General features: G+C 41.5%; 1 protein-coding gene across 2 annotated transcripts in view; it reads right to left on the bottom strand.

Moving 5' to 3' along the window:
• The window catches only part of NELL1 (neural EGFL like 1), a 283,745-nt gene that overhangs the window by 229,232 nt on the left and 30,719 nt on the right, over positions 1 to 23,794 (bottom strand). For both annotated transcript variants that reach the window (XM_030483848.1, XM_030483847.1), the window contains exon 4: positions 11,316 to 11,486. In XM_030483848.1, coding sequence (XP_030339708.1) covers positions 11,316 to 11,486 — 171 coding nt within the window. The remainder of the gene's footprint in view (positions 1 to 11,315; positions 11,487 to 23,794) is intronic.

Consider the following 23,794-nt stretch of genomic DNA (forward strand, 5'->3'; position numbering starts at 1 on the left):
AAATCAAGCTCTGCTGGGCAAGGAGACAGCTCCCTTCCACACATTTACTCTAAAATTATTTTGAACATCTTTATAATATTCTGGTAAAATGAGGAAATATCCTCATTTTACATGTGTGCAAACAGAAGCACAGAAAGACGAACTGATTAACCAAGATGACAAAAACAGTCAGGGAGGGACAGTGCCCAGATCTAAGCCATCAGACCAGGCACAACTGAGGCTTAACAGCCTCATGTACCGGGCCACGTGCCCTCTGGAAAAAAGGTGACCTGAAATTGCCTCTTGCAGTGAAGATTTCTTATACACAACTTGAACAAGCAAAAGTTGACACTTGGACACTTTTGTGGAGGTGCAGCTCTACTTCATACATACATATTTGCCACGCCAGAAGCATTTTGGAAGGAGCTGAAATATTTAGCAGAACATGAAAATAAACTTTGTGCCTGGTTGCATTAGAATACATTAGCCAACAGGGAATGATCGCCAGATGTAACTGCCTAAAATTCTGAACAATAGACTCCAACAGTTACTAAAAAGCAGCACACCAAATCATGACATTTCTAAATTTTCAGGTCTAAAATATGACTAGATCACTAAAATAGGAACATGCCTTCTTAAATGGGCTAGACAGGAACCAGAGAGATTTATCTTATTAGTAGTACAATTAAGAAATAAATAGCTGCAGTCTAAATATTCATGTGGCTGAAGCATGGCAGGAACCTCATTTCTCAGCCCCTGGTCTCTATTAACCCAAGAACAGGCTTTTTTGTTCCTGATCAGGCCAGCACTTATCCCACTGAAGCTATAAATTTCCATGTAGCCACCAGGTGTTGAATTCATCACACCCAATTTTAAATGTCTCCTACAGTGGAGCTGGTCCTCTAGGCTCACTTCTTTAATGAAGAGACATCAGTGTTTTTAGGGTGTGATTCATCTTACAGTAAATGAATCACTCTCTGAAGGCCCCACAACAACTGCACAGGAGCCCTTGCTGACATTAGGGTGAATCATCGAAACATGTTTTTGCAATTCAAAAACCTGATCCTCAAAACTGACATTCTCTTGCAACCATTCGATCCATCTGGATCCTCAGATCCTTTAAATAAACTGAAGGGTGTAGAAAAGTCACACAAAATAACGTGCTGTTCACAGCAAAGTCTTCCAAATAGCACTCAACTTCTGTAATGGAATGTCAAAGGAGAGAGGAAGGTTCCTCCATATTTTGCATCAGTCTTTCTCTGTTTAACATCCTTGCTGGCAACACGGACAATGGGATTGAGCACCCTCACCAAGCTGTGTGGTGCGGTCAATATGCTGGAGGGAAGAGGTGTTCAAGGCCAGGCTGGACAGGGCTTAGAGCAACCTGGTCTAGTGGAAGGTGTCCCTGCCCATGGGAGGGTGTTGGAACCAGATGACCTTTACAGTCCCCTCCAACCCAAACCAGTCTGGGATTCCACGAAACACTAAATGTCAGGCTTCCTAACAGAGTCTATTATACGAAAATAACCAGCAGCTTTAAAAAGTTTGTCCAAGGTATTTTCTCAATCCCAACTGCTTAAAGAAACTGATGATTAGATCAGTCTCTCGCTTTAAGACAGGACATTGGCATTTGTCTTTATGTCTATCCTTCCAAAAGGATTAAAAACTGATTTTAAAAAGAAATAAGTTATCATTACGTATTTCTCTTTCAACCCATTTTCTCTACGCTTCCCAATGAAAATGTGTCAATACCAATGTGATGGGATTTTCTTGATAGTGTTTACAGATAGAATGCATTATTTGACACACATTCAGGTCTGGAGCAACTTGAACTGAATTATTCATTCAGTTCAGAGTGTTCCGTTTCAGAAAAATCACCTTTCCTGAGGGAAACTTTGATTTTTTTGTGCCATCTCCTCTGTCTTAGTCTAGGAGTTCACTATCACACAAGAGAGGAAAACAATTTAGATTAAAATCTCAGGGTCTGAGGGAAGCCTTTTGTTATTAAATTTTGAATATGTAACAATAACTGCCAAGTATTAATCAAAAGTTATTGTTCAGCTCCAGGAGGTATCCAGTAATAGGATATGTTGGGTAAAAGACTCACGAGGGCATGCTCAGGTTTTAAGTTCTCTTCAAACTCTGTTACCCAAACAATTTCATTGATTTTCCTGTATAATCACAGAGATAAGGTTAATGTGCTCTACTTTTCAGTTTTATTATTCCAACTACAAAATAAACTTAAAAGTAAATATGTATCTAAATAAAACTCTGACAGCCATCTCTCACTCTTTCATTCAAGAGAAAGGCAAATCAAGTTTCAAGCCCTCTAACCAACAGGAGGAAATGAAACAAATGCAAGTAAAGGTGATTAGAGGAGCATGTTTCACTGAATTTTAGTAGTATTTCTTGGGCATGAAACTAAACCAAATCATTGTTATTGATTCAAGCAGAGGACTGGACCCACTAAATGACATGACATTGGCTACATGAAGGGTGGAAATGCTTTTTTTGCAGAGTACTACCCCTGTATGGCATCTTTCATCTGGAGACACTGAGGTGAACTCAAACGCCTTTACAAACAAGGTCAATATTATTCACTTCACTTTGCAAATGACAAAACAGATACAACTGGTTCCTGATAACAGTCCTAACAGTATCTAAACCCCAGGCTAACAGCCTGTCTACAAGGCTGCAGTGTTTATCCACCCATGTAACAAACACTCCTGAAAGTGCAAAAAACCCAGAAAATAGACTTGAGCCAGAAGCAGAAATTTGCCCATTTGCCTGAGATTTTCAAGAGTTGTGAGAGAATTATGACCAACTACAAGCTCAACTGGATCTTATATGTGATGTATCCAGAGCACTATCCAAGTGCCAGAGCATAAAATACTTAGCAGTAGGTTTATTTACGATGCACACAAGTATCCACTACAGACAAGGAGACAAATCCACATATAAATGACAACAACACTAAACCCATGGGATCACTAAAAGACACCCTTTTACCTCAGCAAGTTTTGAATCAGGTTCTAAAAAAGAACACCGAATAAACCAAACTCTTAACAAGAGAGCTATAAGCACAGCACACTCATTTCTTACCATACCAAGCATCATATCAAAAGCCCATCTCAGATGAACCAAATGTTCAGAGCACATCCCAGATGCCAAATATCAGTAAACCAATTAAACCAAGCAATTAAAAACAGATTCTAGAAAAAAGAGGGGAAAATTATTTCAGTGGGTTCTTCCAAGATATAAAAAGAAGGAAAGCTCTTCTCCCGCAAATAAAAGAAGAAGCCCTTACAGCGGGATGGATATGAGATTAAAAAACTGTATTACAGTATCTATGAAACAACTACTAAACAATGAAGCCGATCTGACATCAGAAAGCAAGAGGATAAAAATGTGCATCATGATAATGGCACAAAGTAGCACTGGCAGTTCTGGTCTTGCAGCAAAATTAACCCCAACATAAAGTTCTACCAGAACAAACAGGTAAAACCATGGCTACATGGCTCGAGCCATCTCCGTTTTGTCATGGGGAGTGGGGAAATAACTAAGATTATTGCTGGTGTTTGTTATGACATGTTTGTTGAGTGAGAACTGGCAGCACTGAAACTTGACTTCTATTACATCTACCTGCATTATGCAGGGACCTGGCAATTCCTGACCCAAGATCTGTAGCATATGGGTCTTCCTAACTGGCCATTACAGCAGAACCTGAAGCACAGTAAGCTTACAGCTTAGAAACAGTCCTTCTTCACAAAAGATATGCAGCTTTCCTCTTTTCTGCCTCACACCAAACTCAGCCCCTGATCTTTACCTAGCACAATAAGACAGGCGCAACTGCAAGAACAATCAGGCTTTTGATTCCAACTCCTTCCTGCACTGCTACAAAAACTACATTTAAAGGAAGCCACTCACAAGCAAGCTTTCTACTAAACAGTTTCTTTCCCCCCCTCCAAATAAAATCATCTGCTGAGAAGTTAATTTCTTTACAGTATATCTTGTCACAGGATCATCTCATCAAGAAGTTCATGTCATCACTAAATGATTTCTGTATAATCATAAAATCATCTCATCCATATTCCAGAGCCAATTTCCTTTCGTGACTGAAGGTAACAGCAGGCTGAGAATCACGGGCTTTGCTTGCTCGTACCTTGCCTTTGCTGCCCGGTCCTGCCAGAGCCCTCCCATGAGCGCTGTCTTGCACTGGGCAAGCCTCTCCCTGCAGCTGCCGCTCCTCCCCATTAGCCAGTCTCTGAGACCCTTTGGAGGGCCGACTCTTCCCATGTTCCTCAGTTCTTGCCACAAGTTCCTCAGATAACTCACAGCTCCCTTTTCCCAGGGTATTCTTCAACTGCCCATTTTAGCCTTGGTGGTTTGAAAGACAACGTTGCACTCTCTCCATAATAACTAATTGGCCATGACTGAGGTGGTGTACGAAACACACAGCAAACATTGAACGAGCCACTATATTGGTGCTAAAATCAAGTTTTGATGGAAATTGTCAGGCAGACAGACAGAAAAGCACTCTCCAGGGACAGTGCTCAGGTTTGGAGCTCACTTCTCACAGCACCTGAGAGGAGGTGAAAGCATGGCTCAGCTGAAGTCAAGGAGAGTTTTCACTGCAATGTGACTTCACTGGGGCCAGGATTCCACCCCAGGGACGCTGCATAGTGCATCTTGCAGTCAAGTTTAAGGTAAGTGGTTGGCGTGACACAAAAGGTCTCCCACCCCACAGCACTCGGGAGGTTTCAGATCATTGGGAAAGACTGTGTTATTTGCTATATGGCGACTCAGATCTCAAGTCAGCTTCTGAATACTTCAGAGGAGTTCCCATCTGTTCTTTGGCAAAGGGCCAGTGCATTTATAAAAGTATTTAACTAAAATTATACTACCATTTCTCAATTCAGCTCCAGTACTACCCTATGTGACTTCCAGTTCTAAACTCCAGTTAGCTAACCACTTCAAACAGGAGAGTTCATTTCTGGGTTGGATCTCAGTTAATCTGCCTGGCTGGAGCAAGATAATTGTTTTATATTCCAAAGAGAACAAAACTCAAAACATTTGCTCTCTCTGGTGGATTCTCAAATTCTTGTGCTCGTCCTCTGCCCATCTGACCCCATCAGCACTACAACAAATGAAAACAGAATCAAAACACAGGAGATTTCCCCTGAAAAACATTCACAGAAACAAATAGATGGGTACATTTCAAACTATGCAGGCTAAGTGTTCAGAGACTGCTCTGGTAAGTAACCACCCCAATTTAAGGGTTTATTACTTTGACATTGAAAAAACCTGGAAGTCTACATATGTATCGGGCCACTGTAAAATATACTTGAGAATGGGATAATACAGCTCTTCACACACTTTAGGAAATTACTAAATCATTTGAGGCTTGCCAGTCATGATTTCAGATTATTTCCTCTGTCATTACCCATCCTCTCTCTCCAACGCACCCATGGCATACAAACACAATGAAAGGGAGATGCCAGTGGTAAAGCAGAACATATTACTCCTGCCCTGCTCAAGTCATCAACCTGTCTGTCAACATTTTCCATTTCCCAGAAAGCCCTGCAAGTCCCAGTGCTAAATCCAGCTAAATCCAGTCTATATACAGCAGTAGCTGGGCTTTGCAGCTACCTAACTCTGATCCACAGACCCCTAAAACTCAGAGGCTGCCACAAGCTCCTGTTGAGGAGCCTTAACCCAGGCCCTGGAGGCTGACTTTTACTCTTCAATAACTGACACCCACAGGACCTGGATCAGCTCCTGAAAGAAAGCCAAAGCAGATGGCAGCTCCACTCTGAGCAGGAGCTACGTGAGGCCTCTGCTACAGCACAGTACACAGGAACCTGCACAAGTGGTTGCTTGCCTTCCAGAGGTAGTAAAAGGATGTAGGACAGGCAGGCAGAGCTACAGACTGCTCTCAGTTGTGTTCCATAGTGCTTTTCCAGCACTTTCATAAATACTCATGGCCTTCTCCCAATTCTATCCATGCAGTATGAAAAAAAAAAGTTCAGCTTATTTTTCCAGGATGAAACAAATCAACTTTCATCATAATGAGGGACTGGGTTAAGACATATCATCACTCAGTCTTTGGTCACAACCATACTACCATTCTGCTGATGCATTACCCAGTCAAGGAAACATCCCAGCTATTAAAATACTTCTTTAAAAATGAATCTTTTCTCACATAATGCTGAATTCATCCTGAACATTTCCTTGCAGATTAACTACAGTAACTGCAATGACATAGGCGTGACAGCAGCTGATGTGACATGCCAGTGGATATCTCTCTAATGCTAAAGAGTTTACAGCCTCTCTCAAACAAAAGGGACAGTCAGTAGGTGGAAATTAACTTCCAACCCACAAGACCACAGACCTGAAGTTGGGTGCACCTATAATACACAATTACAGCACACTTCCCAAGTCACCATTTCTCTGATGGCTTCTGTTACAGCTTGAAGAGCACAGAAGCAATCTGGGTCACAAAATCATATTCACATGTTGAGAGTAAATTACCAACTTGCTTAATACTGCCACCACACCACCTCTTGTCTACAGCGGAAGGGTTTTAGAGTGTAAAGCAGCTAATCCCTCTTGTAAATACATCCTTTAACCTTTGTTAAACTTATTACATTTTAATTAAAGTCACAAGACTTTGTTTAGATAAATTGAAAACCTCAGGTTGGCAGCCAGAATACGTTACTTATAACAACTCAGATGTCTTGGAGTCCCATATTTGGATTCTGTTGCTTTAATTTATTTTTCCAATTAAAAACCTCTCCCTGCTCATGCGTTTTTCTATTCCCTAATGTGCTGTTCTATCAGGAGAAACATAAAAGAAAAAGACAACACAGTTTTTCAACTGGAGACTACTTTCCAGCCTGCTCCAGTTTTATAATCTATTCTCTTATGCTCATACCAAGCCCCTACATAAAACAGCTGAAAGTATCCATCAGAGCCTGGATTTGCAGTTAAAGGCACTCCAGCACGTATTTTCACTGCAAAGCATTCCTTTTTGCAGCAAAGTGCCTTTCTCCCTTTTGCGCCTGCAGAGTTCAGTTAAAGGAATACTGATACTGTCTGAAGACGAGAGGACCTTTGTAGCAATATGGTCGATGAGAACGAAAACAACAAAAATTGATGAGAAGCTCCCCATGACCTCACAGTGTGTGCTTGAGCCCAGGACCCCACCATGTGCTGGGCTGCATCCACAGAGCATGAGCAGCAGGTCGAGGGAGGGGATTCTGCCCCTCTACTGTGCTCTGGGGAGAACCTCCTGCAGTCCTGCATCCAGCTCTGGGGCAACAACACAAGAGGGACCTGGAGCTGTTGGAGTGAGTCCAGAGGAAGGGACAGAGATGCTGCAAGGGCTGGAGCAGCTCTGCTCTGGATATACACTGAGAGAGCTGGGCTTGCTCAGCATGGAGAAGAGAAGGCTCCAGAGAGACCTTAGAGCAGCTGCCAGTGCCTAAAGGGGTTACAAGAAAACTGAAGAGGGACTTTGGACGAGGACAGGACAAGAGGGAAGGGAATGGCTTTAAACTGACAGAGGGGAGATTGAGATGAGATCTTAGGAAGAAGTTCTTCCCTGTGAGGGTGCTGAGGTGCTGGCACAGGTTGCCCAGAGAAGCTGTGGCTGCCTCATCCCTGGCAGTGTTCAAGGCCAGGTTGGACGGGGCTTGGAGCAACCTGGACTAGAGGAAGGTGCCCCTGCCCGTGGCAGGGGGTTGGAACTGCACGAGCTTTAAGGTCCCTTCCAACCCAAACCAATCTGTGATTCTATGACAGACTTCTGGGGCTGCCAATCTCCTGACAAAGCAGGTAAAAACAGCAGGATCATTTACCTCTGCTCCCCTCAGAGCCCAAATCTGGGAAGGTACATGGCAGAGTTTATTTCATTATATCAACTCTTTAATGCCACAGGTTAGGGACCCTCTGGACAATGACATGGTTGATCTAGCTAAACTGAACACTCACCAGTAAGCCCCAACAACCCCCTTTTCCTTAGAGTAGAGAAGCAGAGGTCTTACAAACAACATCTTGAAACAAGGTTTGTTCATCACTAGTGGACTCAGCATTGGAGATGACACAATGAATTAAAAGCAGCGTATTTAATTCCCATGTTACTTTCAACTCAGGTTTTACTTGTGCATCAATTGTACATTTATAATCAATGCAGTCTTTTCCCTTCTCATTTCAGTTGTCCAAGATGTATCCCTGGCCAGAGGTTACTGCCCAGACCCAGCACAAAGGCTCTTTGAGTCAGTGAGATGAGTCCAGTGACACTCAACAGGTTTTTAGTCTGGACTCTCAGTTATCTTCCTGCATCCGCAGCTCCAAGCTCTAGCATCAAACTCAGCTACAGTTCTCACTCCTTGTTCTCGAAGAAGCACCAAAAGGAGCAAGTAAGATGCAGCAGGAGCTGATTTCAAAAGGCCATGTACTTGAGCAAATACAACTCTGTGGTACGTCTGCTCCCCCACCATATTACAGCTCATTAGAATAGAGGCAATTACATTGCTTTAAAAATGACTCTTAAAAGCACTAAAGGCTTTTTACTAGTTCTCAAGTACTTCTCCCAAACCTATCCAGGTCTGAAAAACAAAGTCAACTTTGAATTGAATCCAACAGACAATCAAGTACCAAATGTCAAAGCAATTTTACCAATCAGAGTAATATGGGTGATAAGGCTGGAAAAATAACAGTAGGTTCGACTACCTGTTTACAAATTCAAAGTTTCATCTCCAATGCTTTTTGATCTACTGCAGGTTTTGGAGGCCAGAGACCAGCTTTGGATATCAGTACAAATCCTGCAGCAAAATTAGGCTGTGGCTGGATATTTTCCCCAATGCAAACACTTTCCATCACTCTCAGATACAGGTTAACTTTATTAACACTGCATTCACAAACCGCTCACAACAGCCTTCCAAATGCATAACCTATTACCATAGCCCTAAACAAAAAGGAGTAATGCATTTATACAAATTCATGCATTTCTCTAAGGAATCAATGTTACAACCCCCTTAAAGAAAACCAGGAAGAATCCAAGGGATTCATTTTGTTTGATTTCTTTTTTTCTCTTTTCGCTTTGTTTTCGTTCTTACGGGGAAAGAACAGTAAGTAAAAAGCACAGAACTTCTGTAACTCAGTAGGTACATTTCAAGCGAAATTCTTGTTCTGATGACACTCAATCTCCACAGGAGATGGGACAGGTCTATCTACTAACTGCAGTCCTATTCCCTCTCCCTGCAACCTACTTGTTCCATTAAGTCTGCCCAAGCGTCACTTCCCATTAAGCACCTGAACTCTGCTGAGAGCCACTGACACTACACCAGCCTGAAATGGTGACATCTACAGGTAAACTCTGCAGCCCTCAACACCTCATTCTGTGCATACCACCAACTGCACCTTTCCTCACACTACCATGAAGAAGGCTCAGGATTTTCAGAGGTGCCCAGAAGTACCCCTCACTGGCTTGCTCTTCCGGTTTCACATCTTTGACATTTACTGCAGTATCATTGGGAAATGCTCGTCCAAAGATGAACAAGATGATGACTCCTCCTCCGAGTGCAAAGATGTACCGCATTGAGAGATAATGAAGGAATCTATAACACCAACATCCACAAAATTCTCTGATTAACTGTATAGAGGTGTCGCAGCTGACTCAGGAACTCAAAGACTTCCTTTTCTTCTTTTTTTTTCCTCACTAAAACTTCTACTATGATCAGCCCTCAAGTCATGCTTTCAGAACCATTCCCATTACTTTTCACATGAGTTGCCTGTTTAAGCCCACCTGACAGAGACGTCTATACATATTTATCACCTCCTATGACAGCACAGCTCATTCCATCACTGTATTTATCTATTGCTGCCTGTTGCTGTAAAGAAAATCAGGTCTGAACCATGACTCTGAGCAGCTCTCCTGTCCCTGGATAGACTTCTGCACCAGGCAGATGTTTTGTGTTGTCTCACACACTGTGCAGCCAGCAAAACAATCTGCTAAAAAGGGCCTTCCTAAACACATTATGAAGAACCTGTACCAAAACCCAGACAATAAGCAAATAAAAAAGGATACTGTTGAAGCCAAGAAACAATATAACAGGTAGACAAATAATGATAAGAGAAATAAATCAGAGAGTTGAAATGATCTTGACAAATTGTGGATTTTGTGTCTTAATGAAATTAAAATTGCTCCAAGCATTTAATTACTTGTAGGGCCCAAGTCAAAGGATTCAATAAGAACCTTCCTTCACATTAGATTGTTACTGTCAGTAGTTAATGCAGTTGCAAAAAATGGTTGTAACCTTCTCCTCAAAACAGTATCTCAGAATTACTTTAGTCCAAATTTTTCAAATGTTCCAGTAACCTCATTCTCCTGTAATACTCCTACACCTTTACTCTGCCTGCAACAAAATGAAGTCTTGAGAAAAAATAACTGCTACCAGCACCCTACCTATTAAGTGCCACAATTCCAAAAGGCACCTGCTGATCCTCTCACTGAACACAAAGGGTATTTTTATACTAATATTGGTTTAAGATGACGCAAAAGTAATGGTTCATTTTCCTCATTCCTAAAGCCTGTTTTGAAAGTCCTAATTTCAGGCTGACTTTCCTCATCAACCACTAAGTCAGCAAAAGCCCAAGTCTTCAGCACATTGTGAGATCAAGTCCTAAGGCAAGAGAGATCCTAGGAAAGAGAGATTCTGGGTTTGCTGCTTTTTATTCCTTGAAATCCTGACAATCTGCACCTTGCAGGCTTCTCAACTTTTAAAAGGAAAAAAAGTGCAATGACAGACAGAACACCCTTCAGAAAAGAAACAGCACCAGCTCTAGACATGCAGAAAGAAGCTTCCAGGTGTCTCGGAAGTCCCCAAGTGGGGCAGCAGGTAGCAAAACAATAAAGAGTGAACTGCTTGATTATGCAAAATAGAATTAAAATGCCTTTGACACATCTACCTCTTCTTCAAGTTTTCAGGTACGCTGAGTGAAGCAGTTCACAACAGAACAGGTAACACCAACCTATCTCACTTCAATGCAATCACAGTTAAACGTAACATCACCTGGTGCCTGAACCACAGAGATGCATTTAATACTCCCCAGTTGGCAATCAGCCTTTTCCACATGTGTTCATAATCACAATGAATTGTTTTATTTGAATGCTTTGCTTTCCTTTTCTTCTCCCATGGCAGTTCACTGTGCTTTTTAAGTTGGATATTTAAAAAAAAAATGCTAGTAATCACTCTCCTTTTCCAATTTTATTCCTGTGTGTAAGTAGGGAACATTTTTCAAAGAAATATAAATTACTGAACACATTTTCTTACCTGTTGCAGTCCACGTGGAGCAGAAGGTGGGATTCACTGAGTGACACAGCAATCTTATGCCACTGTCCATCTGCCAGACGGTATGGGAACACCTCTGTTCTGGACTTCCCATTAAACCTGTAGTGATATCTAATCTCATCCCGCAGGCCATTGCTCTCCAGTTCAAAATAGCTGTATTGAAAACAAAACCAAGAGTCAGTTTTGGTTTTGGTTCATTCATTGCTTCTCTCACTTTCTTCTTAATTCATAGACTTTTCTAAGCAAATATTACACGGAAGGTCACAATCTAAAGAGGTTACTCAGCATGGAGTAGCTAGTTAGTTCATTTTTTAAGAGGTAGAGAGACAAAACTACACATTCTATTCTATGGTTCTATGATTCCGTGCATTACAAAAACAGCAATACCATTTGTGCAAAGACAGCTTCAAAACACCATTTGGTAGTCCTGGAAATCCTCTTTTTATCCACAGCACAGGTTCATACTACAAAAAAGTAACCCTGGTTCTTCCACCAGAATGTTTTGTATGAACGCAGGATTTGTAAGAAATGCAAAACGAAAGAACTGTGCACATCATTACCAAGGAACAAATAAAAGGCCATTATGGTAAGAAACCACCAGGTCATCATTACATTTGTATTTACTATTTGCAAATTCACTTCTTAAAAAACTGCTTACTTTTTAGCACTCCCATACATGCAATTGTGCTTTAACTCATTTTCTGACTTTTATTGTTACAGCTGTAACTGTTCAGCTTTCCAAGGGAACAAAAGCTCCTGGCTGGATTAGGTGTCTCAACAACCAAACCATCAAACTCTTCAGGCAGTTGTCACAGTCATAGGAGAGCTCCAACTACTGCTAGTAACTGGATCCATGCCAGCGAGGAGAGCTGCCACTTCTTGAGTGAGTTCAGCCCTTCCACATGGTAGCACATTGACAGTGTAAACAGCGAAGCCTTCTCTTGGACTTCAGATCACACACGGTATTTACAGCGTATCAAATCAAGGCTCTCTTTTCCCTGCTCAAATGAAGTCCTGGATATAGAAGCAAGGAGATGCAGACCTTCTTTTGAGCAGAAATAACTCTACAACTAAGTGCAGATGTTAAGTTGTCCAGCTGGTCCCTACCCCTATCTACCTCCACAATACCTCTACGGCATCCTGTTTTTCCCCACTGGACAACACCAATTTAACATGGCACTTGAAACATTGAAAGATGGGTGCTAGTTTAGCCAGGGGGGAAAAAGAGGGGAATGACAGTAATGAAATCCACTTCTACTAAGTGTCCAGGTGACCATTTTCATTTTAGCACAAGTCTTTTATGCTGCTTGGCTGTACACAGACTTCAATAGCCAATGTGCACAAGCGTCAACAGAGGGCTATGCACTTCATCAAGAACAGCTCTTACCAGTAAAGCGGAGGCTTTTTAGAATGTAAGTGAAATACAGAGTTCTTTGGGAGGAACTTACTTACAAGATAAAACACTAGCTGGGAAGACCTGCAAAAGATCACAACAGACTGGGAAGGGGAACACCAACACAATAAATCTTGAGCAAAAGAGGAACTCAAGCCCTCCTCAAGCCTACCAGTGCCTTGCCATTGCATTTTGCCTGCCGGTGCCTTGCCATTGTATTTTTCACGCAAGGTCTGAGCGTTATCAGGTCACCCGAATCAAAGACTCAAGTGGCAAAGTAAAAAACACAAGCAGATAAAGGCAAAACCAAAACTGAATGAAAACACAGCAGGCATAGGTGCAAATAAATAAGGTTTTCCACTCCAGCAGAGTGGAAAACATAAGAACGGCTGGTGCTGTGAAGGAACTGGCCTGCATCATGCACATAAAGGCATAGGGAGGGCAGAGAAACAGGAGTTTTCTAACAGTAGAGAAGAATGTTGATTACTTACCACCACCACCCCCCCATTAAAGTAACTATATGACATTCATAAGAAAACTGGAAAGGATTTTTTTATTATTATTTTATTTTGATAATAATATTTTATTTTGATAATAATATTTTATAAAAAATATATAGAAAATATTTGATAATATTTTGTTACTGTGCTCAATAACAGCACAGTCAATATCAAGAAGATCATGCTGCTGGTGTTTCCAAGCCAGGAAAGGACTAGGACAAGTATTGTCAGTCACGTCATACTTACAAAGTTCAATGTTTCATAATTGCCACCACAGCACAAAAGGAAGTAATTCAAGAGACTTTCATTAAAGTGACTTTCTTTCTTGTTCAGATAAGCAGCAGAGGCCGAAAACTTAAGGAAAAGAAAATGAGGGAGAACTACATAAGATTCTACTATCTTTCCAGCATACAAAGTATTTGTATAGATATATTACTTGGTTGATTATAGAAGCTGAAGACCCTGAGAGCAAGACAAGCTCCTGTTGCACAAAGCACACGGCTTCCTGCAGTCCTTCTCCATAATCTCTGCTAGGTGATGGGATAGGGTAATCACCTACACACACTGGTTGGTTTGTTAATCAAATGGCAAGAGTGCAGCCCTGAAAGGTCAGTCAGATCCTACACTTTATCACAGCTCTGCTCTATTATTTGAGCAGCACACGGAATTGCAAAGCAACGGAGTTTTTCATCTGACAAGCTTTAGTGTCAATAGTTACTTCAGGGCTAAAAACAACCTGTTGCTTAGGCACTGAGTTTGTTGGCATTCTCCTGACTAATTTATATAACAGAGAATTAACACTTACTGTAATAACTAGTGCTAACATTTTTATGCACATACACCTAGTGCACTGCAAAGTGCCACCGGACTGTATAAACCACCAAGTGTTACCTCTCCAGTGACAGGGAAAAGGGTGATAGCACACTAATAGTGCATCTCTTTTTCACCACCCCTCAAGAAGTGCAAATCAGAAGCAGTTACACTCAGATAAACATCAGTAAACAGCAGTCAATAAAATCCCAACAGCAGAAAACAGAAAGGAGAGCTACATAACATTTGCTGAATTAGCCCAAGGTGTCTCCATTTCAAGGCAATTGAAAGCAACACTCTTGCATTGATTTTTAGGTCCTTTAAGATGCACAAATTCACATTGAGATCTTGACTACACCATGTTCACAGTTCAAAAGATGTAGTTGTCTTTTCTCTACCAGAACACAAGTCACGTGCAAATAGCTTGCTCAATAGCAAACGTCATCTTTCCTTTCCTCCTCCCACCAGACATCGGAGGAAAGTCTCTTCAAAAGCAATGACATAAAGGCCATCCACTCCTGGAAATAAATACCCCTGCTCTCTGCTCAAGTTCTAATCTGGAAATTGTGGACTGGAGGATAAATGAGTGGAAAAACATAAGCTTAGGCAAAAAATGGTCAACCTGTGAGAAAGTAATCAGTAAGGCCAGAGAAAATAAATAGATTTTTTTTTTTTTTTTGGCAGCTCAGAACCCCGCCATGTGCTGGGCTGCATCCACAGAGCGTGAGCAGCAGGTCAAGGGAGGGGATTCTGCCCCTCTACTGTGCTCTGGGGAGAAACCCCCTGCAGTCCTGCATCCAGCTCTGGGGCAACAACACAAGAGGGACCTGGAGCTGTTGGAATGAGTCCAGAGGAAGGGACGGAGATGCTGCAAGGGCTGGAGCAGCTCTGCTCTGGAGACAGGCTGAGCAGCTTCCAGTACCTAAAGGGCCTACAAGAAACCTGGAGAGGGGCTTTGGACAAAGGCGAATGGCTTTAAACTGACAGAGGGGAGATTGAGATTAGACATTAGGAAGAAGTTCTTCCCCGTGAGGGTGCTGAGGCGCTGGCACATGTTGTCCAGAGAAGCTGTGGCTGCCCCATCCCTGACAGTATTCAAGGCCAGGTTGGACGGGGCTTGGAGCAACCTGGACTAGTGGAAGGTGTCCCTGCCCGTGGCAGGGGGTTGGAACTGCATGAGCTTTAAGGTCCCTTCCAACCAAACCATTCTATGATTCTTTAATATCTATCTCATCTTTGACTTGAAATGCCATTGCACAAGTTTTTATCTCCTATAAACCAACAGGTAAATGCTAGGGGGATATTAACAAACTAGCATACAAGAGGCAAGAAACTGAACTAATTTCTGACAGGTAGGTACTTCCTACCTGAGTGTTTTGTGAAGAACAAGAAAACATTGGAACAGAACCAGTCCAGGTTCCCTACAGGATCGCATCATCTGGGACTGCCTAAATAAAGGTATCATCAGTATGCAAGTGTGAACTTTCAATGTTGCCATGAGATCCACATTAAAAGCCCAAGTGAGACCCCCAACTATTACAACTAGTTCTGCTTCTGCACCATAGAATCCTTTATGTTGGAAAATACTTTCAAGATCAAGTCCAACCATAAATCACCTTGCAAATTCTTTCAAGTTAGAATCAAATTCTTCCTTTCATCAAAACCCCACATTCTATGGACATCACAAATAAATATTTGAAATTCTCAACAGTAAAAATTTGTAAACAGCTTTTACATTAAAGTTTATCAAAAAAAGCCAAGTTTCCAGATAGTCACTGCCTTGATATGCTAACAGGAACTTCATTTCTGTAAATACCAGACTCCTAATGCATCTGCATGAAGCCTCATGTCTATTTGCTGCTCTAGTTAGCCCCCTGCTACCCTTCTCAAGACCTTTTTCCAAGAGAGATGAGAGACAGTAACCTACTTGTCAACTTGCTAGGACCAAGTGATAGTTTCTTGATTTAGTTGGTATTTGTCAATGAGTATTTCTTTTCTTTTGATATACATTTTTAACCAGGTGTGATCAAAAGTAACATGCATTTTGACAGATTAAATTCTCAGAACATACATATTAAGAAAGCTCACTGGTTAGGGACCAGCAACACAATCTGACCTTGGCTGAAACTTTGCCGCTACTCTAATTGCCATATTTGTTAAGCATGTATGCTACTGCTGGCTCCTTTTATACAATTATGGAATTGAAATGCTTTTTCTAGGTCTGTCTGCAGCCTCTCATTCAAATCCCAGTGTGTAAGAGAAAAACATGTTGCTAAATTCAGAGTAATTTTATGCCCATCACAGAAGCTGGGATATTTTAAGATCATGCAATGGGCTTTATAGAAGGACAACACTATTCCACAATCAATTCTAGATGCTTGACAACACTTTCTGATAACTTTCACAATCCCTTATACCTCACACAAAAATATTGTTATGAGAGGATGACTCAGGGATGTTTAATACTTTCTCTCCCTGCTCTTTCTTTTATTCACAACCATAATGAATATTTAACTTTAAGTTGGAAACAGCTGCTGTGGATGTAATGACCAACAAAACTGGAAAAGTCATTATCAACATTAAATAAGAACATGTAAGACAGCTGAAGCAGAAAAAACACAGTATTTCTATAAGCTGAAATGACTTAATCCACCATTTATATTAAAGACAAATATGTATCTATTCATCGTATCCACCACAGGAGTGATCTTAACCAGTGACAAACACCACCATGTTCCCTTCAAAGATTTTACTGCTGTCAGGCTGTGGAAGTGGCCAAAGGAGGGAGGGCGCACAGACTACAGATAAGATAAAACCCCAAGAAAAGCACTGGGATACATGTTCTTCTGCATATCCTCAGTGTATGCAGCACTTCTTTATTTCCCTGAACTTTATGAAGCTAATGCCTATCCTAAGACACTAAAACATCCCACAGTGAAGACAGGGCACCATCTGGTAAGCACAATATTGATTAAATACTCCAATACAAGCTCTAAGAACTAAAGCAAAGCTACTTTTTGCATTCAATTCTGGCAATCTTCCCCTTCATCATGTTAACATAAATAAAGCAGAGTTCTCATTCTGACTTTACAACTTCCATCAGCCATGATCAAGTGCCAAATGAAGCCCCACAGCCTCTTTCAAGCAGCAGCACCAACACTTAGAGCAGATGCTCTTAGAGCTACTGAACAGATGTCTCAGGGCAAGGCAGCAGGCACAGATGGCATTCCTGTGAATGTGTACAAACTTGGGGTGCCAGCTCGTCAAAACAGTTGTGCATCTGCTTAACACTGTGTGGGAGAAGGTCACTAAACCCCAGGACTTCAAGGATGGGAGCACCATTCACCTCGCACATGTGGCAGCAAAACTACAATGTGAGGGCTCTCAACTGCTGGATTATATATATATATATATTATTTAGATATAGATATATAGATTTTCACTGCCATAATAAGAAACAGGCTGTTAATGAACAGGAGCTTCTGGAAAATTCTGTCAGTCTGGTCAAGGCACAACTTCTTATCAAATTCAAGGAAGATTCATAGACCAGACCAGCCCATTCATCTGTTAGAAGTTCGGGAAGCTGCTACACAAATTTGCCTGTTTGGACATGCTTGTGCACATTGTTTTTTCATTTCACAATGGCATCATGCCAAGCGGAGTATCAGAACACTTAATGATGTTTAATGATAAAAATGGCTTCAGTCAAGACTGTGCTCTAGCATCTTTGCAGAAACACTTCTAGATGTATTTATAAACAAACAAACAGCCAAAGAATCTGCATCCATTAGCACACAGATTTCAGGATTTTTGATCTACAGAGATTTTGTGATGAATGACAGATCACGACACTTTTGGCCTTGCACTGTTCCTTACCACTGCTGGAGCCCATGTGCACAGTGGTACACAAAGCCATGTTTTTACCTTGGTTGTGTTGCCAAGTCGCTCAGCATAAACAGCAACACAGAAGTAACTGAGATCTTGTTCTAATGCTCCTCAGTGGAAAGCAAGTCATGCCAAGAACTCTATCCTGCAGGTCAACTGGGTACCCTATCCTGCAGGTCAGCTGGGTACCCTATCCTGCAGGTCAGCTGGGTACCCTATCCTGCAGGTCAGCTGGCAGGCATATGCCTGAGACCACTGCCCCGTCAATGAAGCCATAGAGAGCAAAAGCAGTGCCTCTGAAACAGAAGATACATCTCCTCAAACAAAAGTAAACACTCACCTTGTAGTTGTTACCATGGTTCTGCAAGGATGCAAAACTAGAACAAGTTACATCTATCAAGGCAAATATTTCAGTCACTTCCACAAGCACTGTTCTTGTAACCCGATCCTAAAAAGTGGCAGGGTAAGATCCCAAGCTCTGAAGCATTACACACTGTGAAACACTGGATTTTGAAGAAATGTTCTTAAAGTGACAAATCTAGTCCTCCACTACAGATGCATACTTATGAAGCTACTTTTCACAGCTACTTTAAATACAGAAAGATTGAGAGGCTGCACAGCAAAGCCATACATGGCAAATCTTCACTGATGCGGCATTAAAGACTTACTGCTGTGGCAGGGATTACGTACTGACATCATCAAAGCTCGTGAGCAAAATCAGACTGACATCAGGTAGCACAAAAGGTCTCGTGAATAGAAGGAGGATCATCTGTGACAACGAAGGTGTCTCACTGAAAAAACAGATTAACTTTCTACAAAAGAAAATGCAAAAGCTGAATCCCACACGCTGTGCAAAGTAAGACTCTATCATTACCTACCTCCTATACAAGCAAATCCCAAAATAAGCTGAAACTTAATACCAAATTCTTTCAAACTCTCAAAAGCCTGAAATTTCAACTTCACTGTGCTGTTGGCTACCTAAAAAGGAGTCTTTCAAGCATTTGTATCCTTTCATTTCAAAAAAAAGGAACTAAATCCTGCCAATTAAACTTCATTTTTCCATTCAGACCACTCTGAAGACAACAGGAATCATGTTATAGCAGCCTAGCTTGAAACACTTAGCAATAAAAACACCCACACTGACATTTTCCATAATAAACGTTTTGTCTTTTGTTCTACGTATCTTCTACATGGCAGCTGGGCATGGAAGCTGCAAGGCATTAAGCATTTACAATGCATTTGTGTACCTGCAACTAGGCAAAGGTCATCCAAATACAAATTTACTTTCTTCTTTCTTCATATAAAGAAAACAAGTAACCCCGATGTTTGCCTGCAAACTGAAAGACAGCTGGAGTCAGAGCTGGTATAAAGCAGCTACTCATTTTCATGGCATGAGTTGCAAGGATTGACCTTAAGCATTTTTGTTTCCATTTCATATGTCTAAAAATCTATCTTCACTGTGGAAACTACCTGCCTACTCTCTGAAAAAGGCCTGCTCTCTTCCTTATTCATAGTAAACCAAGTAGGTAGTATTGCATAGCCCCTAAAAAATAGCACAGCATCTTAGCAGGCTCCAGAGCTAGCACAGTCAGGGGGACAGAAAAGAGTCTGTCAACTGAAGTAAGGTAAGGTCATGACTCCCTAGGTGCTACCTCTAAAAAAGACTAAAAAAAAAACCCACAACAAACAAAACACCAACAATAAACCCCACACTGTCCTCATACACACATAGACACAGAGACATGAACCGAGACATCTCTACTAAAGAATGGTATCTGCAAGAAGTGGCCAACTAACAGGAGAAATCTGATTTTATTCCCTGACAAGACATAGAGGAGGCTGATCTCACAGTAAGGGATGCAGTCTGGTATAATCACTCCTGAAAGAGATGGCGTCCCTCTCCTGCTTTATTCCTACCTCATTTTTTGCCTCAGATCCAGCCATTTGGTAGCAATAAGGTATGTCAACCCAGTGAACTTAGTCTGGCAGAAAAGTAACCTGACAAGAGAAAATTATAATTTCTTTACATATCTCCACCCCAAAACCAAGTCACCTTGTATTCACGCAGTCACCTTATGCTCACACTATGACTATAACTCTAGCAAGGAGTACAAGGCACAGTTACACTCTGAAGTAGTCCCTGAAGGGCTCATCACCCACAACCCTTGGCTAAGGGTTAGTATCTGCAGTGCATCATTTGCAGCCCACAAAGCAGTTGTATCTGAGGACTTTCCAAGTGGGGGACATCAATCTTTTAAAGCTAACCTGGGGCTCTGAGCTGGCATTAGCTCTGGGATCACCGTGGGTATGCAGAAGTCTGGAGCTGCCAGCGTGACCAGAGAACCCCTAGCAGAGCTGTAACCAAAGCAGAGAATAGCCCCCCTCCACTCCCTCCCTCATGCTCATCACTGCAACAGAGCTCAGGACATCCCCAAATCCCCAATCTCTAAATACCAGATTGCAATAAAACAAGAGAGGATAACACAGACTTTTAAACTAATGAGGTCTGCCAGCTGAGTCAAACTACAGTATTTGAAAACAAATTACCCTAATTGCTGTGTCCTTATGAGGGTCTTCCCTCAACTTCAGCAGCTTTTCAATCATCTCTTATGACAAATTCCACACATTTCTGCTAGATTCCCAGCAAAAATCTCTTCCTTTCTGCTATCTTGAGGCGCAGCCACACAGCTGCTCGTTGCTGCTCTCTGGACACTCATAGCCTCCACTTGCCCTGTGGGTCTCCTCCTTCTCTCACCACTGCCACCTGAGCACTGGCAGTCTTCCACAGGCAGCAGTGGCGCTGCCACCCTCCTCCCTTTCAGAAGGCAGTACCTGGGGCAAGGAAAGCACACAGTCATCCTTATTGGACTGCAAACAACACCCAAAAACCAGCCACATCACCCAGAAAAAATGTCCAACCAAGCAAGTGACCATTTATGGATAACACTGTCTTATTAAGTAGGAGAGTTGTGTTCATAACGAGCAGCCCAAATTCAGCAGATAGTTGCATTCAATGTAAGTCTGAGACATTTCCCTGCTTTGCCGTTATCAGATGGTCATCAACCAAACGGAATAACTCAATGTGTTGGAGGTGACCCCTTGGGGATCAACCCATCATGCTCCTGGCTGACCACAACATTCCTGCACTGCCCAAATTCAGCTTTAAAGAGTTTCAAACTGTCAGCCATTCTGCTCCAACCGCCAGCAAGGTCCAATCAATGTATTTCAACAGGTGGTTATCAGCAGCATGTTAATGCTTCCAAGAGACAACAATCGTTAGCCTGGTGTACATAAAACACCTGCTCATAGCAGGGAGCCACAAGATGGAAGGTAGCTCCTCAAGCTGTAACTCCTTTTCACAGCACTTAAATTCGGGGAAGATGTACGGAATGTAACAGTTCTTCCTCGCTTTCCTCTTTTGCATACTTTAACCTCAAGCAGGGAAGCAGGTGGACCCACTTCTATTTGCATTTGCATCTCTAAAGATCTTTAGGGAAGGAAAAAAAATACTGGAAAAAACAAAGATTGCCTGCTTGTCCTACTATTAAAAGCAAAGGCGTGGAGATGCCTCCTATATTTGCCATCATTGCATTCAGAGGGATGGAAATAAGGGTGGATCATAGACAGGTTTGGGCTGGAAAGGACCCTGAGATCATCTAGTTCCAACCCCCTGCCAGAGGCAGGAATGCCTCACACTAGACCATGTCGCCCAAGGATCTTAATATTCGTTGTACAGCTCTGTACAGCTCTGTACAGCTTTAATTGCATTTAAGCAATTCTACCTATAAATATTAATGAAGATCTGACCTTTAGCCTAAAAGAAAAAGGTTAATGGATACATTTGCAGAGTTTTTCCTTCTCTTTTTGAATATTGGGCATCTTGGAATCCAATATGTATCCACACATCTTGCAGAGAATAATCTAAAACATAGCATGGAGTAGATCCAATCTTTCAGGTGTACAACTAGGGTCAGAAGTCACCTGCATAGGTTACTTTTCATTCATTACTTTTCAGTGTTTAATTTAACTACCTTGTTACCCTTTTGTGGTTTTAATCAAACATATTACAGCCTGGTAGCCTTCCAACCATTACTGGTGAATGTACAGCTTTCCATTTACTCCTCAGCAGTCCAAGAAGCTGTTCATGGGGTCGCTGGGAGAGAAGTGTTCAACCATGTACTATAGTCTCCTGCCTGGTTCCCCTCCCCAGCCAAAACTGACTTGCTAGGAATAAAAATCATTCACTATGATCCTGACACATTTATCAGAATCCTCCAGTATATTTATATCAACACTGCTTGCTGTTACATAGTGAAGGGCCAAGTTCTCCACCTAATAAATCCATTTCACCACAGCAGTACAATTATCTTACAAGTTTCCAAAGATTTGGCATGGCATCAACTTTCTGAAGTTCAGGTCCTAGACAGAGGTTATTGGCATAAAAACAAAGAGAAAAAGAAAACATAATTGGAAAACTTTTTAAAAGTAAAGGGTTTAGTGCTCCCTGTAAGAAAATCTTAGAAACATGAATCTTATGACTCACTCCCATGGTGGGATCTCTCATTTTGAAACTCTTCAGAAAGAATGACAATACATGGATAGAAAGTTAGTACTAATAAACACAAAACAAACAGAAGACAGGCACTGGATGGGAACAAAACAGTAGGGAGGGAGAAACAACTTGGCATTTTACAAAACAAGTAGTTTTTCATCCTGCCTCTTTAGTAACCAGTAAGAGTAACAGAAGCAACAATGACTCCTTTGGGAATGCACACAAGGAGACCCTGAGGAGAAGGTCAATAAGGACATTGTCCTATTTTTATGGGTAATTCATGGCTAATGGCTCTTCTTACTAGTTTAATTTTGCATGTTCTGCATTAAAATGCTCAGTTTCTCTGCTTTGCACAAAAATAAACTGAAAGTTAAGAAGAAAATCCTTCTTTGGAGGGCAGCCTGTAACAGAACAAGTAAATACCCAACAGGTTACTATCCAAAAGTCAAGGGGAATTTTGCCAGATGAAAGATTAGAAAGCCTGATACAGGGTTGTTACATCCCACATCACTACGAGATGATGCTTGGAGACACATTGCTGGTTATGTGTAACATACCTAAAAGATAGCTTTTAAATTGTTCCCCAGGGTAGTCAGGAAATCATAGTCAGCTCCTTTAGTGAAAGCCAGTATTTCAAAGAACATTAGCCTGTGTACCTGAACACCCATGACAGATTTCTCCACATACTGATCTTGGCCAACAGTGGGAAGGAACCATTTATGTACCTCCAACCCAGCGAGCTGCACAAGGGCAATGCTGGCTCCACCTAGAGTATGTTCTTGGGCTTTGGACCACGCAAGGCCAAAGCAGGTAAGGAGCAGGCAGACAGCTTCAGATGAAACTGTATTAAATCACTATTGAAATAAGGATTCATTATGTGTGGGATTTTAAGTATTTTGATGGCCTTTTCTCAGTGGTCTGAAGAGCCAAGACTATGAGCAAAATAGCTCACAAAGACCTTTTTAGGAAGAACTGGCTAGTGTAAATCTCCAGTAAAGAAAATATGTTCCACCTTCTCCACCCCCAAGTAACATGTTTGTCCATCCTGTATTACGCTTTGTTGTCTTTCACTTAGAATTAAAAATTATAATTTCAGATTTACCACTGTATTCCAGATAACTATGTGCACAGTCTGCACATCCTATCAGACTACTCAATTAGCCTGAATCTCTGTTAATTAAGCTTTCCATTTTCCAAGCTGTATTTTAATACATTTGGATCATTAAAACAAAATCTTTATCATCATTAAGTTGATTCAACAAGATAAAATATTAACAAAGATACATTTATCATCATTGGAGTATAAATCCTGTCCATCAAA

The sequence above is a fragment of the Strigops habroptila genome, chromosome 4 (genome assembly GCF_004027225.2).
Source record: "Strigops habroptila isolate Jane chromosome 4, bStrHab1.2.pri, whole genome shotgun sequence".
Classification (NCBI taxonomy): domain Eukaryota; kingdom Metazoa; phylum Chordata; class Aves; order Psittaciformes; family Psittacidae; genus Strigops; species Strigops habroptila.